Below are 15,745 nucleotides of genomic sequence, written 5' to 3'. Positions count from 1 at the left end.
TTTAGCTATGCAAAGCTCACTGAGGTTTGTGCCACTGTTTTACTTGCAAGTCCACATACGGTAACAAAACAAAAAGAAAGGTTTTAGGGACAATTTACGCCATCTGTTTTTAACCACTGATTAATGTGTTTTAAACAAGAAAGTATGCATTGGGCATGTCTTCCCTTGGATAAAACTCCCTTACAAATACCGTCATGTATTTCCCTCATTGCAGTAGCCTCCAAAGATCCTAGCATCCCTTTTTTATTCTTGACTTCACTATACTCCAACAAGCTTGTCCTCTTTCCATCATAAGTCAGGCACAAAGGACAGCTGCTATGTGCTCCTGTGCAATGTGTGCCCTAGAGAGGTGTCCCCTATACACAAGCTTAAAAATACAAAAAATAATGTGGATTATTGTTTCTTTAGTAACTGCCTAGAAAACAAGCAATCCATATTTGATTGTATTTTACCATCTTACTGCCAAAACTGTTTCCAGTTAACTACATTTTCTATCAGCCCATTTGAGGAGTTTGCGTTAACTACCTACAGATGCTAAAATCTATATCTAAAATATAATTTGAAGTCACCTGAAAAACCTATGAAGACCTAGCACAAGAAGCAGCAAACCTGATTTCAATACAGGACACTATTGGTAAATCGTATTGTACCACAGACTAAAAACAATTTCACAACATGCATTTGATGTCAGTTATGCTGTTCTTGGGAAGCGTGAAGAACATCAGTTGAAGACTATATTTTTTTCAGTGATGGGAGCAGCAGCAGTTATGAAAACCTTAAGCCTGATAATGCCTCCAGAGCCATTCAACTCATACAAAAGGAAATAGCTGGAGACAGCCATACAGGGTATAAATACTCACCTGCTCAGCTTTTTGGTGAAAGACAGCAGACATTTCAAGTAACGTGCTGCGTTCATCTAGGGCTGCTGCAAAAGCTTTCCACTCTTGTTCCAGCTGATTCGCAATCTGCTTAATCTGCTGTGAGGCATAGTGCCCAGACTCCACAAGCCTATTGGCCACGGACATGATACGGTTAATGTTTACATACACATTCTGTAGGGAGAGGGATGAAAGAATTTTGTGAGCCCTTAGTAAATAACCAAACCTAGAGTAAATGTTTACTAAGGAAGAGAAATGCATATTTTGCACAACTGCATTAGATGTTTTGGTATATGCTGTTTTTAATAGAAGCATTAAATAATGACATCTATAAAACTAATTTCATTTGGACATTCAGGGATTGTGTGGCTTTCATCTAGTTTAGTCACATACTGTTAACATATGTGCAATTTATTTTCCTACAAATTCCACACAAAAAAAAAAGCAAGCAACCTCGGAACAGCTCTAGAACAGTATCTATGCAAAAATAAATTAAAATATATTTTCCAAGATTCAGCACTTTTAAAAGATATATGTGGAATATTGGCCAGCTATACACAATAAATGTCATATTTAATTCAAAATAAAAACATCTGGTCTGTGGTTTTAGCAGTCTCTCAGGAGGTAAACAGCTGAATGCCACGCCACCGGGTCGGTGGCTATTGACTAAACCAATCCATCCTACTCATGCGGACATGTTGTCTGCTCAGGCAGAAAAGCATGTTATGTGCATTAGAATAGTGCTATAAAGATTATAAAAAGAAAAAAACAGTTACCATATAATGATTAAGATGACTATTAGCAAAAAAAAAATATGCTGTCACCCATCACCATCCATGGGGGAGGTACCCGACTGATGAAAAAGTGGTTTAGCAGGGAGCTGGGAGTCTTGATCTTCTGCTGGCACAGATGTCCCTACCCCTTTTGATATCACTGCTAATTATCACTGAAATGTGCATCTAGGAGAAGTGACATCTGCACTGGTAGTTGACCTTCACCTTGGGCCCCAACAAATAACTGTTTTGTACTCCTTATGGGAGATGGGAAGGTACAGGGCCAGCAGAGCAAGCCAACTCCCGGGACTTAGTTATGTAAATACCTATTCCGGGTTAATATGTAAATTAAGGTTGAAAATGTAATTTAATTAATTCTAGGTTTTTTTTTGTTTTTTTTTTACACGACTACATAAAAAGTACAGACGACTGTATGTTTAGGTAAATTGCCTTAAATACAGATACAACATATGAACATACAACTATTTTTTTTTGCTACTGAGCTTACAACATTAATTTTTCTCTGATGGATGACACAGATCCACTATATGGACAAAAGTATCGGGACACCTGATAATTCAAGTTCACCAACAGGGACTTTTAGGACATTGCATTCTAAATAAAAAAAAAACTGCCACCATTATGGCTTAGAAACTGCTCTAGAATTTGCTTTTACTAACCCCACAGCATGGTTAAAATAATAAAAGTAAAGTAGAACATACTGTCTAATAACTGTAAGCACATCTAAGCACAAACTTAATTATTTTATAATCAGGGACTCAGAGTGTTGCTACAACTAAAATAACCGCCCTCTTCCGGGTTTGTATTGACTAGTGAACCAAGTTTTTACTTATCATTATCTCAGCTAACACTCCTGCAAGGTTACAGACCTGCAGGTTGAGCTTGAAGTAAATGGAATAAACTGCATTGGAGTAACTACATGAGAACACTTCTGATTGGCTGTTCTACTAAACTTTATCTGCAAACTAATCAAAGGCAGGGGTTCTGAAATGGATATTCCAAGGTCCAATTTGATTGGAATTCCTGGGCATCATCTTGGTGAAGTCCAAAGGCTCCGAGCAGGGCCGGTCCGACAATGGAGCCAAGTGGGGCAACCGCTCCAGGCGGCACTTTTGAAGGGGCGGCACTTTGCCGCCCCAAGCCCTTTTTTTTTTTTTTTTTTTTTTTTAAAGCGAAAGAGAGAAAGGGGCGCCGAGTGGTTTTTGCTTACCAAGCTGTCAGTACCCGCTCGGCGCCCCTCGCTCTCTCCTCTGCGGCGAGTCTCCTTGTTCGGTCTCGGTGCCGGCTTGTAATGCTGAGTGCCGGAAGATTTCCGGCGCTCAGCATTACAAGCCGGCACCGAGACCGAACAGGGAGACTCGCCGCAGGACTGCTGAAAGGTAAGTACAAGGGGGAGGCGGAAGGAAGCGGGAGAGGAAGGGTAGATAAGGGGGGGGGGGCGGCATTTTAAAATTCGCCCCAGGCGGCATTTTGCCTTGGGCCAGCCCTGGCTCCGAGAATCAGTACGGACCACCTGACCTCCAGAGTAGCATATAATCTCATGGTGGCAGGAATTCGGCTCTAGTCCCTACCGAGGTCCTGCTCCTAGCCCTGATGAAAAAATATTTTGGGGCTAGATCAATTTCTCTCGTACAAGCTAGACCTACTTCCCCAAATCAGACCTCCTTTTCGCACAATGACCAGTTCCTGGGTGTGTAAAGTACCCATACTTACCATACAGTTCATTGCAAAGTGATCATGCTGTGTCTGAAGCTCCATCGCATGGTTGTGACTGGTCCCAATGTCAGTATAACTTGTCAGAAAGAGACCTTTGTTATGTGTAATCCAGTCAAACATCTGTAATAAATGTTGACACTATTATTCCATAATTCATGCAAATTGAATTATTTACTGATTTTACCACCAGCAATGGTGTGCTAACTTGCAAAATACTTGACCAAACAAAATGCATATCTAAAATTACTTTTGTTAGTAATAAGTGTAATTTTTAATCAGAGGGTTGGGTTAAAACAGGTTTTAGCCTTCAGATTTACTGTTTTCTATTACAATTTAGTAAAAATATTTTCTATAGTACAAGGATATGTCCTTAGATAACTATGGTAGTGCCTGGACACTCTTTAAGCTTAGTCGAACACAGGGTGTACGTCATAATCAAAGAACACTAAACATAGTAAAGACAGAAGAAAAACACACTAAAGGTGCTATAACATCATCATCTCTCCTACCATGAATAGAATAATCAGATTTTTCTTTACTACAGCTAAGAGAAAACCCCTGCACAAACTGCCATACAAGAAGTCAGAAATGTGAAGCATGTTCATTCACTTAACTATGTCCATTCCAATAATGTCAGGACGCTTACTTAAATTGCAGTCTCCTTGCAAGAACACATTTGCCTAATCTCCTGTCATCAGCTAAGTGCCTATATACAAATACTGGTGGTTGTCATACTGCTTTCATATAAGCTTAAAGCCTGGGTTTATTCATATTTATATAAACATACATACATACACACATATACTACCAAACCTTGTTTTAAAATGTATAGATAAGGCATCAAATGATACATACACTGATTTATAATATTGCAAAACACAGCAAACGTCCTAAAACACTGTGTAAACCTAAAATAAACACATTAATTTAAGAAGTATTTATCTGAACACTTACACCGCTCATTATTACAAGAATTAAAGTTCATTTAAGTTAAGTCAAACAGTGTTGTAAAATATCCTGATCTTATTAATCGCTAATGTGTGCAGAATCAGAGGCCTTACCCTAAACACAGCTAATTGCTGCTTTGTAGATAAGTTACTGCCAAAACAACAAGTCTGTACCACAGTAATGACAGCACCTGACAGGGTTTAAGCCACAAATATAAATTCATTACAGGTAGTAACCAAACCCGTTGCAGTTTCTTTAATAACGTCATTATAGCCCAAACCCTAAGTAAAGAAAAGCCTGTCTAACCTAGGTACAAAGAAAGCTCCATGACCTAATATGACCTACAATCTAACTACTATAAAATTAGGCTCATACTTTCATTGCATTCAACACATAAAAAGTAAATAATAACAGGGTCTGTGGCCGATATAACAAAACAAACCATTTCAGATAGCTTTCCCAAAGACTTCTCACAGACTCTGTGGTGTCCATGCCTTTGCCTATGCACTGCTTCCTGTGTAACTGTCTGCCAAAAAGTTTGTCATACTCTATGTACCGTGTAAATAGTAGCCACAACACTCAAATGAGAACAACATTTAAGGTTACCTTCTCGGCATCCTGCTCAAAAAGCCTCAGTTGAAAACACTGGTCCAGTTTAACTTTCCTTAGATGCCACATTTGATGAAGATGTTGCCTGGTTGAGTGAAGTCTATCCAGCATGGTGGATACTTTGGGAAGAAGATTCTGAAGGTCAGCATTACCAGAACTAGAGTTCTTTTTTGGAAAACTTTCACTACTCTGTATTCTTTGCAGGAGTTTTTGTCCTTCTAAGTCAATATCTTCAATTGGAGCCTTAATGACCCTCTTTTTCATTTGGGAGTGTTCTTCAATCATGTTGCGGGCTCCCTCCAAATCCTGAGGTAACTCTTTATTTGCAAGCATCTCCTGTAGCTCCTCCAAACGTGATAGCATATGAGTTGCATTGCTAATGAAGTCCTCAAATGCCACTCTGATTTCTATCCACTCTTCATGATTGTACTCCAAGCAACCCTCAAATTCAGGTGTTAGCTGGGATGGGTCAACTACTTTGGTAAGGCCTTCTAAAGATACCATACTAGTCTATAAGGTAAAAAAAAAAAAAAATTAAAAAAAAAAGTTAAAAGACGGAGAACTAACCAAATGTTCATTAAGTACATTCTATTTTTGTGAAGAACTAAAAGTATTATTTGTACATATGTAAATCATATAGTAGCCAGTGTTGACAGTAGTTTCAAGGGGGAAAAAAAACATAACAAAAGGTAGCCTATTAGCTATTGTATCTCAGATTTTAATGACTGGGGATTGGATTACATTATATTGGCCACGTAGTACAAGAAAAACTATGTATTTCACATAAAATGTATTGATGACTGTATATATCCCGTCATGCTTCAACTGGATAACAGTGCTGTAAAGCTGCCATTAAATTAAAAACCAGAAAGCAAAAATGTGCTACTGTATTAAATAGCGATAGCATGTAAAAAGCCAATGTTATTTTTATGATGCAAGCATCTATAGAGATACTCATTTTCTCTACTAGTTGTGTTTTGACTGATCAGCAATAGATGCATGCTGAAAGCATCAGCACCCAAGCCCTCCAATCAGCCAAAATCTGTACCTGCCGCTTTCTCATTTGTCTCCGACAGCACCACTAAAAAAGAATGCATTTTAAAGTATTTGTGAGGACTTTAATATGCATTCTTTGAAAAGTGCCCTCCTTCGTAGTAGCGTGACAATTCTTGACACTGATTGACTCCATGAAGCAGCCAATCACCGGCAGGAACATGCAACCATTGAAATCAATGGGAGTGACATTTACCGAGTCGGTGCTGGAGCTTACTGGAGGCAAGTATATGACAGGCAACGAGGTGCACAAACACAGCTCCTTCACAAAAACTAGCTGGAGGAGGAGAAACGGGCAAATTGCACGGGGAGGGGGCTCTGCAGAATCTTTAAAATCTCAAAAGGCACTCAGATGAGTGCACATTATCTCAAAAACACTTTTTTTCCTCAAAAGTACTGCTTTAATATCCAATAATGAAATGCTTCCACTCACCTCAAATTCAAATTTAGAACTGCCAAAATTTGTTCTCTGCTTCTGCCAAAAGTTGTCTGGCTTGATAATTAGTGCAACATGAATACAACAAGGAAAAGATTCTTGTAAAATCTTCAGCAATGGTTTAATAGAGTCCCACTTGGATCCACGCATATCTACAATTACTGTGAACCCTCGTTTGCAGACCTCTTCACTGAAGGTAGAAAAATACACATATAGAAAATTACATTTATCAAGAATGAAGTTATTCATTTCATGAAAATCATGAAAATGTACTCACAAAAATAAAAATATATACTGCTCACTATATTTGTAAAGCACTACATGTTAATAATCTCTAAAGATTTTTGCAAAATTGGAAAGAGCCAAACTGGGGTTTTTTTGCCTTCTTTTGAATCAACAGCAACAAATTAACAGATATAGGAAAGGCTGAACTTGATGGACGCATGTCTTTTTTTCAGCCTATATAACTATGTAACACTATAGCAGAGAATAAATGGGTATTTAGTTTGAATTCAATTTAGCCCTTAATCAACAATACAATGTATACCACCATCCGTTATGCTAGAGCGTTAACCAATTAGCTGGCAATAGACAGATGTAAAGCATTAATATGCTTGAGAAAGTGGAAAATACTTTAAGACGACCACACAATTAACATTTTTGTTTAATGAAATGGAAGCGTGCACTATACAAGAATTTTCCTACTCAGCCATCATAAACAAAACAATCATAATATGACTTTAGAAAGAACTAGTGAATTTATCAACTTTCAGTAGCTCCTTAAAACGTACATTATTTATTGCCGGGACAGTTCCCGGGGAATGGGGTAAACGATCAAGGGCAACTGCTCCCAGAGGCCAGGGTGTCTGGAATGATGGATGCAGTAGGTTGGTAAATGGAGGGAGAGTGCAGAAGAAGAGAAGTGCCTAAGTCTATCAAAGATGACTGCATGGACTTTAGAGCATATTGCGGGATTGGATATGATATTAATAATCATAATACAAAACCTTATTAGAAGAATTGAATGTAATACACATATCAACCAAATCAGCAAGTCTTAAGTGCAAGTATTTTGTGTCATTGGCACTGTAGCACCAGATGCATTCAGTGTTTTCATGGGAACATGTACATAATCACATTGTTACACACTCGAAATGCAATGTAGGAAAGGAAAGAAAAAATAGGAGTCCGTAATGTTTACTGCTTATTTTCATTAATCTGTTTGTATTTATTATTTTATCGAGGAATAGAACACAGGTATGCTAATATTTGCAAATATATATATAAAATACCTGGGGATGCAGGCCAAATACGATATAAGTCTCCGGAGATCTTCTTGCCGTATTCTGTCGTGATTGCTGCGAGCTGGAAATGTTAAAACAGGACCTCCCCGTTTATCTCTACCACCTAAGCAGGAGATAAAATGGTCAAGATCAAAACGAACATCAAAAAGTGATGGCCCAATGCCTTTTCCAGATATTATGCCAATATGAAACACATTGTATTGTATACTCATACAAATGGCTAATATGCAGCTTCTAGACAACAATTTGAGGAAAAAAAAATAGAAAAAAAAAAGAAAACAGCACAATATTTTAATACGTATTTTTACTCATAGTAGTAATAAAATAATTTGGTGGGACTTATCCTTTAAAGACAATAGTGCAAAACTAAAGCTATAAATTCAGCATTTAGGTTTCCACCACTAATTATGACCCTACAGCCCACATAATGACATATAGCAGGCAGTGTGTTTTTAGGTGCAAAAGCCGAGTTTTAACTAACTGAAGAGTAAATGAGCTAATTTAAATTAATTCTACAGCAAAACATTATCTAAACTTATCACATTTATCCTCTAAGCAAAGAAATTCAAAACACAACAACATCTAGAACTGCAATGTACAAAAAGCTTTGAACATCTATGAACTTTTTGTGGCACTTTAAAGGTCATTAAAACTAACTAACAATTATTCAGAAATCATTCTACAAGAAGGTGACAATTTGAAATTTTAGCATGCTTTAATGGTGTTATCAAAAAGATCTACATGCACCAGGCCACAATTACTGCCACACTAGTCCTCCAATATTAATAAAGCCTACACATGTATATTCCAGTATAGTTCCAAAATTGGCATTTTAAATATATTTTTTAATATATTAGAGTACATTTTTTGAATGGACTGCAAAGCTATAGTGCATCAAGTTGGTGCATGCATCCTTTATTCACTGGTGTTTGGAAACAAGGCCCTTTGTCTCATTTTCTTCCTCTCCAGGCTGCTTCTACTGAAAGCAGGAAGCATATGGAAGTGCACTTCCTTCACATGCGCCGCAGCATTCTCAACATAATAAATGCCAGTTGCAGCAGTAAATTGAATGTATGCTGGTTGAAGATCAATGTTCAGCTAGCATATATGAGACTGGCAGCCATTAGTCAGATTGATTTCAAACGCAGAGCTACAGGCTGGACCATGGCCACCTAACTTAGCCCCCGACACTGGGACACAATGTCATATCCTGGCACACAGTTTCACTATATTATGAGGTGGCCATGTGTGGGCTGTGATTTCCATCAAGAAAGATCAGAAGGTGTCCCCATCAGCACATGATCCCTACAGCCAGCAAAGGCATCATCAAAAACTTGAGCCTGTTGCATGAAAAACAAGACGCTTGGGAAGAATGGAGGTGGAAAGGAAAATGGTGCATTATAAGGATTATAGATGCACAGGGATAGTCTATGAGATATTGTGGGGCTAATGCAGGGATCAATCAAAGTTAGATTTTGTACATTAGCCCATTTACCAATCATCTTAAATACATTTAACAAAATAGCAGTACAGTTTTTTGTACTCTGCCATGTTTTCAAAGCTGCCCATTATATTTTTTAAGGTGCTATAGTAATATGGAGATTTGGTCTTACCTGATAGGTATGCAACCTTTTCTTTTAAAATTGGTAATACTTCCATTGCTTTCAGTTCATCATTCTTTCGAAATCCTAGGTAGAATAAGAAAAATGTCAGTTTAAAGGAAAAAAAGGAAATGTAGTCAGCCAAGTACTTCAAAAGCAAAAAAAGTACAACTTAAAATAAAATCCATGACTTTAATAGAAATTCAATCCTCCAGAGTTTGTAATTGCTTTCTCGGGATTGAGAGAAAAAGAAAAAAAGATTGAAGCTTTTTTGAGCAAGGGTAAAAAAAGGATATAGGACAATTTTTAACCCCTTAATGACAAAGCCCGCACATGTACAAGCTCAAAATGCATTGTTGTCAATGGGTTTAGGGACCGCCCATTGTCCTTAAGGGGTTAACAGTAAAACTATTTTTTACTCAATTATCCTATCAATAATTTTCAAACAAATGGCAAATAGCCAGTGAAAAAAGCCTCTGTAAATCACAAAAAATAACCAGGTTCCTTTAACATTTAGACATGTACAAGGAATGCAGACACATTTCTATCAATTAGTGGATGGCAAACATCTTACATCTAGAAAATATTGAAGTGTGCGGTATTGTTATTTTGAACTTAGCTTAGCTGTGTTGGACCTTCATAATAAATAGTGATGAATATCATGAAATAAATAAAAAAAAAAAAATCATCAACTGCCCAGCAAAACTCTGAGCCTTGTCCGATTTTAATACCATAAATAATAATGGAACCCTTGCCATATCACATTTATATTACAATTCTCTACTAACACCCTCATTCTGCCATTAGAGTGATACTTCATAAAAGGCTCAACCATGGTTTTTTGTTGTTGCGACTTTTAAATAGTAGGGGGGGGGGGACTTTGGTGCTAGAGTCATTTTAAAGTAAGAAGAGAGTAATCAAAAATAAAGGAAATAAGATCGTAAGTGTCCACAGAGCCATCTAGTAAAAGTACAACCTGAATGCAGAGAGCGTACAGAGAAAACCCATGAGCAACTGCAGCAGTTTCTCAACACATCAGAGCAATCAGCGAGCGGCGGCTTATAGCGATGATGTCATCCTTTCAGATCCAGGTCAATATGCAGTACACACAGCAGCCTCTCTGACTGCGGCTATCTGCAGTATTTAGCAAAAAGAAGAAAAAAAAACAGGGAGGATCTGCCTAGGAAATCCCTCAACACGAAATAAAAAGGAATTTCACACTATTTCTGAAACAACAATATAAAAAAAAATGGAAACACTGTACTCTATAGTGCTTGGATGTAGACACACAGTACCACTTTTGCATGATATGCAGGCTAATTTAAAAGAAATAAAACTGAAATAAAGCTAAATCTAGGAAAGGAAAGAAATAAATGATATGTATGAGGCCTGCAACAATATTATTTACATATATACTAATAACATATTTTAAGCTTTGTGTGCTGCAACTTTTAGCAGAAATCTCATGCTCCACGATCTAAGGAACTTCCTCAGTGTACAGTTAAAATTAGATTTCTTGTTGGAGAAAATCAAAGCATGTTCTGATGTTGGCCTAAGAGATACATAGTAAGCAGGTACACAATGTCCGAGTATTGAATCTACACTACATTATATAGAACTGAGGCAGAAATCTGGACACGTTCTCCAATGCTTTTCGAGACTCTCTACACTAGATGCTTCTGGCCATGACAAGCTTATGGTAAGGCACACTTCGGGAAATGTTAATGAAATAATTGTACCGACATGCTTTGTATAGAACTGCAGTGTTTCACCTTAAGTTCACGATACGAAGAATTTATGTTTAGCGCCTGTGTGCGTTCTAATGTTATGTGACTTGGATACGTTTAGTTTTACTTCCAATTACAGATGATGGGCTATAGTTATCTGTCATCCTTCTGTAAAAACTCTGAAACTTTATTTTCAGCTTTAATTTCAATTTGTTGGTTACTTTTCCCCTACATTTCTAGTGTTGTCCAAACTGTAGGGCTACGGGTAACGCTTAAAAAGCAGAAAAGTCGGAAGTTCGGGTAGCAAAGTGAAGTTTAGTGCTCTAGCGTATTCTTTATTAAATCCGTTTACATTACGGAATTACTGACTTACATATCCTCCGCTTTTACTATTCAGATCTTTGCAACATGTTTTATTATATTGCAGAATTCAGAAGAGAGGCGTCTGTGCTATAAAACAGAATGTAAACTAATTTCAAATAGCTGAAACGTAAACAAAAAAAAAAAAAAGGAATCACTACTGTTGTAATACTTCGACACGCACACTAGAGGGTGCAAATCAACAGAAAAAAATGCAGTGAATTTTCAAATAATTTCTTCACTTACACACAATGCATACGACTGCTGCCATTTGGGCATTTTTTTCCTCCCATCATCCGGTTATCAGATTGTTGAATAATAATAACTAATAATGAAAAAAAATTGTCTGGAACATTCTCCAACACAAACTGACAAAAAAACAACAAAATTTCTGCTACAGAGTCTCTATTCAATAGAAGTCGGAGGTATGTTTTCTTAGGAGCATTGCAGACATCAGATAAACACAGACAACGATATAGACAAAGAATTTTCAAAACCGATTTAAAAACAGGTTTAATAACAATGCGAGCTACCAAAGCTGTATATCCCTTAAAATCAACAGAACAAGGGCAAAAAAAATAAAAATAAAACTAAGGTTGGAACATGTGACATCAGCGTGTTACATCATATGACATGGCACTTTTTATTTGCCAAGTTATGGTAGCTTATGGAGCTTATCTAAATACCCTAAAAGCTGCTAAGAGTACCTGAAAATCCTCATTCAAGCAGGGCCAAGCTTCAACATAATAGCATCCTAGGCAAGAAGCCACGGTCACCCATACACCCGCCATGTCTTTTTTTCACATTTTGAATGCCAATATATACATAAACCTCTTGAGCGTGTTCCCCATGCACAGAAGGAAGAGTCTGTCAAACTGCCAGTGAGCACCAGACCCAAAAATTGTTCAAGACATAACCTGGCGCATGCTGGGAAATATTTTCTCACCAGTAGAAACTAGAAGCAGAAGCACAATTCCTTTATTACAAATACAGTAAGGACCCTTGGAAAACTAAGAAATATATCTATGTCCTACTGATTAGCGTTTGGATTTCTTCAGGAGACGGTTCCAATTAAAAGATACGAATGATCATGTACATGTACAAGGTTTTTGGAAATTTCCAACTGCCAATTCCAGTACCTCCTACAGAATGGTTCTAAGTAAAACACTTTCTCAGAGCTGCTTGGCGTCTTATCAGTATGGGATTTTACCCCATCAGAAAAGTTGCAGAATGCACCAGTATTGGCATATGCCACGATTACAACTTCGCATACACAAAGGAAAGAGGGGAAACGATGCATGCAATTTTTGAATGACATATTGTGAAAATGACTGGATTAGATTGCTGGCCAAATATCCCTTTGACACAGAAACTGTCAATTATGCAATAGTGGATTATCAACAAATGTTGGGCTTTGTGCAACTTGAATTAACACTCATACAAACGCCTTGGGTAACTTGAGAAGAGCACGGCACAGTGTATATTAATTGACAGTACCATATAAAGTTAATAATCAAGAGCAGTGGAGGGTTTAATGTCCAATTTGAAAGCAGCGCTCGCTAGGTTTCAGAAGCCTCTGCAAATTTGCCTGCTGTGGGGTTTCTTCAGATCAGTCCCTTCACGTAGTTCAGTTTATGACTCATGAACAGCCCTCCGCAGGTACTGAGAATGCGTGGGAGCGGAGATGGTGTGTTTGTAAGAACAAGCGCTAGTTAATAAGCTGTCAAAAAAACACAATACCACAGGGGGATCAAAAACTGAGCATTTTAACCCTTTCTGGGATGTAGACCACAGAGTATACAGTGTGCCAATATGAAATATGAATAATATATATATTCTTACTCAAAGCATATATGAATGGTAAGCAACAGTTTATGTGCAGGAAGGCGAGTTGGGCTCAATCCTCCCCTGACTCATACCCCTGCCCCCCCGAATTTATGATGTCACTACAAGGCCAGTGTGCGGTAGGATGAGGTTATTACTGTATGCAACAGCATAGGAGAATAGCGTGGCATCCATCCAAGGGGGTCCTCACGTCGGGGTCATTTGCACAGCCCTGTTTACAGTAATAACCAAGCAGCATGCAACCCTAATAAATCCACTCTTAACATGTAATAATTCATTAGCAGGGGTAGTATTTGTAATGCTCTTCTGCCTTTACAGCTACCGAGCATTTATGGAAATAGCAACGCAGAATAGATTTTTTTTCTTCTTCTTATAATAAACAGGCAAGTGGTTGCTATTGGCAACCATTTCCCATCACCCCCTACTCCACACCTAGGATAATAGATGCATTGCTGAGCAGATGTATGTGCATGATTTAGTAGTGCTCTTAGGGTGATACACCCTACCAGCAAACACGCGCGGGATTATTTGTATGTGTGAGGTGTAGACTTGTGAGGTTCTACCAGGCGGCAGCACATCAGCCCTCTGAGATGATGAAGCATAGCAATATAGCAGAGCCTGTCTGAAGGCTGATGACAGGACTGCAGCCATGTGATCGCTATTCCCTGCTGCAGGGAAGGATTACATCATCTTCTTTGTGCCTGCTTCAGCGCATGGTAACGAGTTTCTCGCTGAAATCTACGCTATATTCATTATTTCCATGCTGAAAAGGTGATCCGGGTTACGCCAATAAACAAAACCCCGTAGATGAAATACATGACTCCGGGTAACTCATTCCAAACAATTGATAAAAGGGCACATTCTAAACGAGGAAGCTCACGTATGACTACGGCTCTGCTGATTTCGAGGCGTGCAATATGAATCTTTTTACAGTCCAAGGACCAGAACTCTTGCCACATCCTTGAATGACAGAACATTTGCAGCACTACAGTATCTGTGATTCCGCTTGTTGCAGTGACACACGCTAAGCAACAAAATATTTGCTTATTAGGCATTTAAGAGAAAAGCAAGCATGAGCCGCTAAGAATGTGTTTGAAAGGCTTACATATTCAGCTCCCTCATTTATTACTCTAGTTCACAGAGTAAATCAATACACATTTTTATTTTCAGTGACGAGGGGTTCTTATACACTACAACTGCCATTTTTATCATATACTGGTTTCTCTTCATCTCATTTTAGAGCTTATTTTATGAGAGGTGCTGTTGGTAAATTGGAAATTCTAAGCTCAAGCGAAAACTCATTTTAAACATTTTAAAACAACCAATACATTTGAACCTGACAAAAAACTTTTCAGCTTCCATGTAAGAAGACTTTCCAGGGTGGCAATTATGAATCCGGCACCCTATGCTTTCACGCGGACCACACTGGGTGCATCGCTACACCCGCTTTATTGCATTCCCGCAGGGGAACACAGTGCCGGATTCACAATGGCAGAAGAAATTTGGCAACCCTTAGTTTAGAAATGGAAGATGCTAGCTTGTAACTGCTTGGATTTTTACTTACTTTAAAATATAATTACTGTAAAGACTTTATCAGAGCTTTTTCAGGCTCAATATCAACAAACAAATTTTTGTCAGGCAATAGCGGTAATTGTCTGTGCATAACTAATATTACATGGCATAGATATACATATTTATTGACTGCATATACCAATACCAGCGCATCTTCTCCAAAACCTTCTCCTCCATAGATTCTCATTAGCCAGTGTCAGTGTCTCAGGTGACTAAGACTGAGCTATTCTATTGTTTACCACAAGGCTGTAACAAAAGTAATCAGGATTTGATTCAGAATCAGGAATTATTTAAAAACAAGACTTAAAAAAAAAAAACAGTACTGTATAGGGGAACCCCACATTTAATGCAAAAAAATTGGTTTTAGGTCCCCTTAAGTGGTATAACTACACCATACTATCTATATTTGCCCATTGTCACTTAAGAAATCTGTTTGTACTAAATTGGGTGTTATTCAGTGTGAAGGCGAGGAAAATGCTGTCAGTTTCCTCTCTTCAAAGGATAAATCAGGGGAATTTTTAAGACAAGAGCCAAGAGGGGCAAACCATGATAAAAGCTTGCAACAAATAATTCAGCAGCATAACACGCTTCCTTTCATTTCTGCTACTCTTCTATAATTAAAAAGAAAGAAAGTGTAAACTTCGCACACATTCAACTCTACTAGCGATAGTGACATTCATCATACTCTATTGTATTAAAGAGAAATTATGAGAAAAACATAACATTTTTTATTATACCAAACATACGGATATCATCGACTGAGGGCAGGCTCCTTGACCACGTTTGTTATAGTTTTCAAGAAACATTTATTAAAGCTTACTTGGTAGGTTAGCAATTTAATCAAAAGATGAAACGGGAGTATTTTCTTATTTATCATCTGAATTTCCATATATGAAATTATC

General features: G+C 37.8%; 1 protein-coding gene across 1 annotated transcript in view; it reads right to left on the bottom strand.

Moving 5' to 3' along the window:
* The window catches only part of LOC149283183 (triple functional domain protein-like), a 136,618-nt gene that overhangs the window by 85,346 nt on the left and 35,527 nt on the right, over nt 1–15,745 (bottom strand). Inside the window, exons 2-7 of the mRNA XM_089497907.1 lie at nt 9,352–9,426; nt 7,727–7,841; nt 6,432–6,624; nt 4,943–5,455; nt 3,386–3,508; nt 861–1,052 (exon numbers count right to left, since the gene is read on the bottom strand). Coding sequence (XP_089354033.1) covers nt 861–1,052; nt 3,386–3,508; nt 4,943–5,455; nt 6,432–6,624; nt 7,727–7,841; nt 9,352–9,426 — 1,211 coding nt within the window. The remainder of the gene's footprint in view (nt 1–860; nt 1,053–3,385; nt 3,509–4,942; nt 5,456–6,431; nt 6,625–7,726; nt 7,842–9,351; nt 9,427–15,745) is intronic.

Source organism: Sceloporus occidentalis, unplaced genomic scaffold (genome assembly GCF_023333645.1).
Source record: "Sceloporus occidentalis isolate IW3139 unplaced genomic scaffold, rSceOcc1.0.p SCAF_110, whole genome shotgun sequence".
Classification (NCBI taxonomy): Eukaryota; Metazoa; Chordata; class Lepidosauria; order Squamata; family Phrynosomatidae; genus Sceloporus; species Sceloporus occidentalis.
This window is presented reverse-complemented; position numbering and strand designations above follow the sequence as displayed.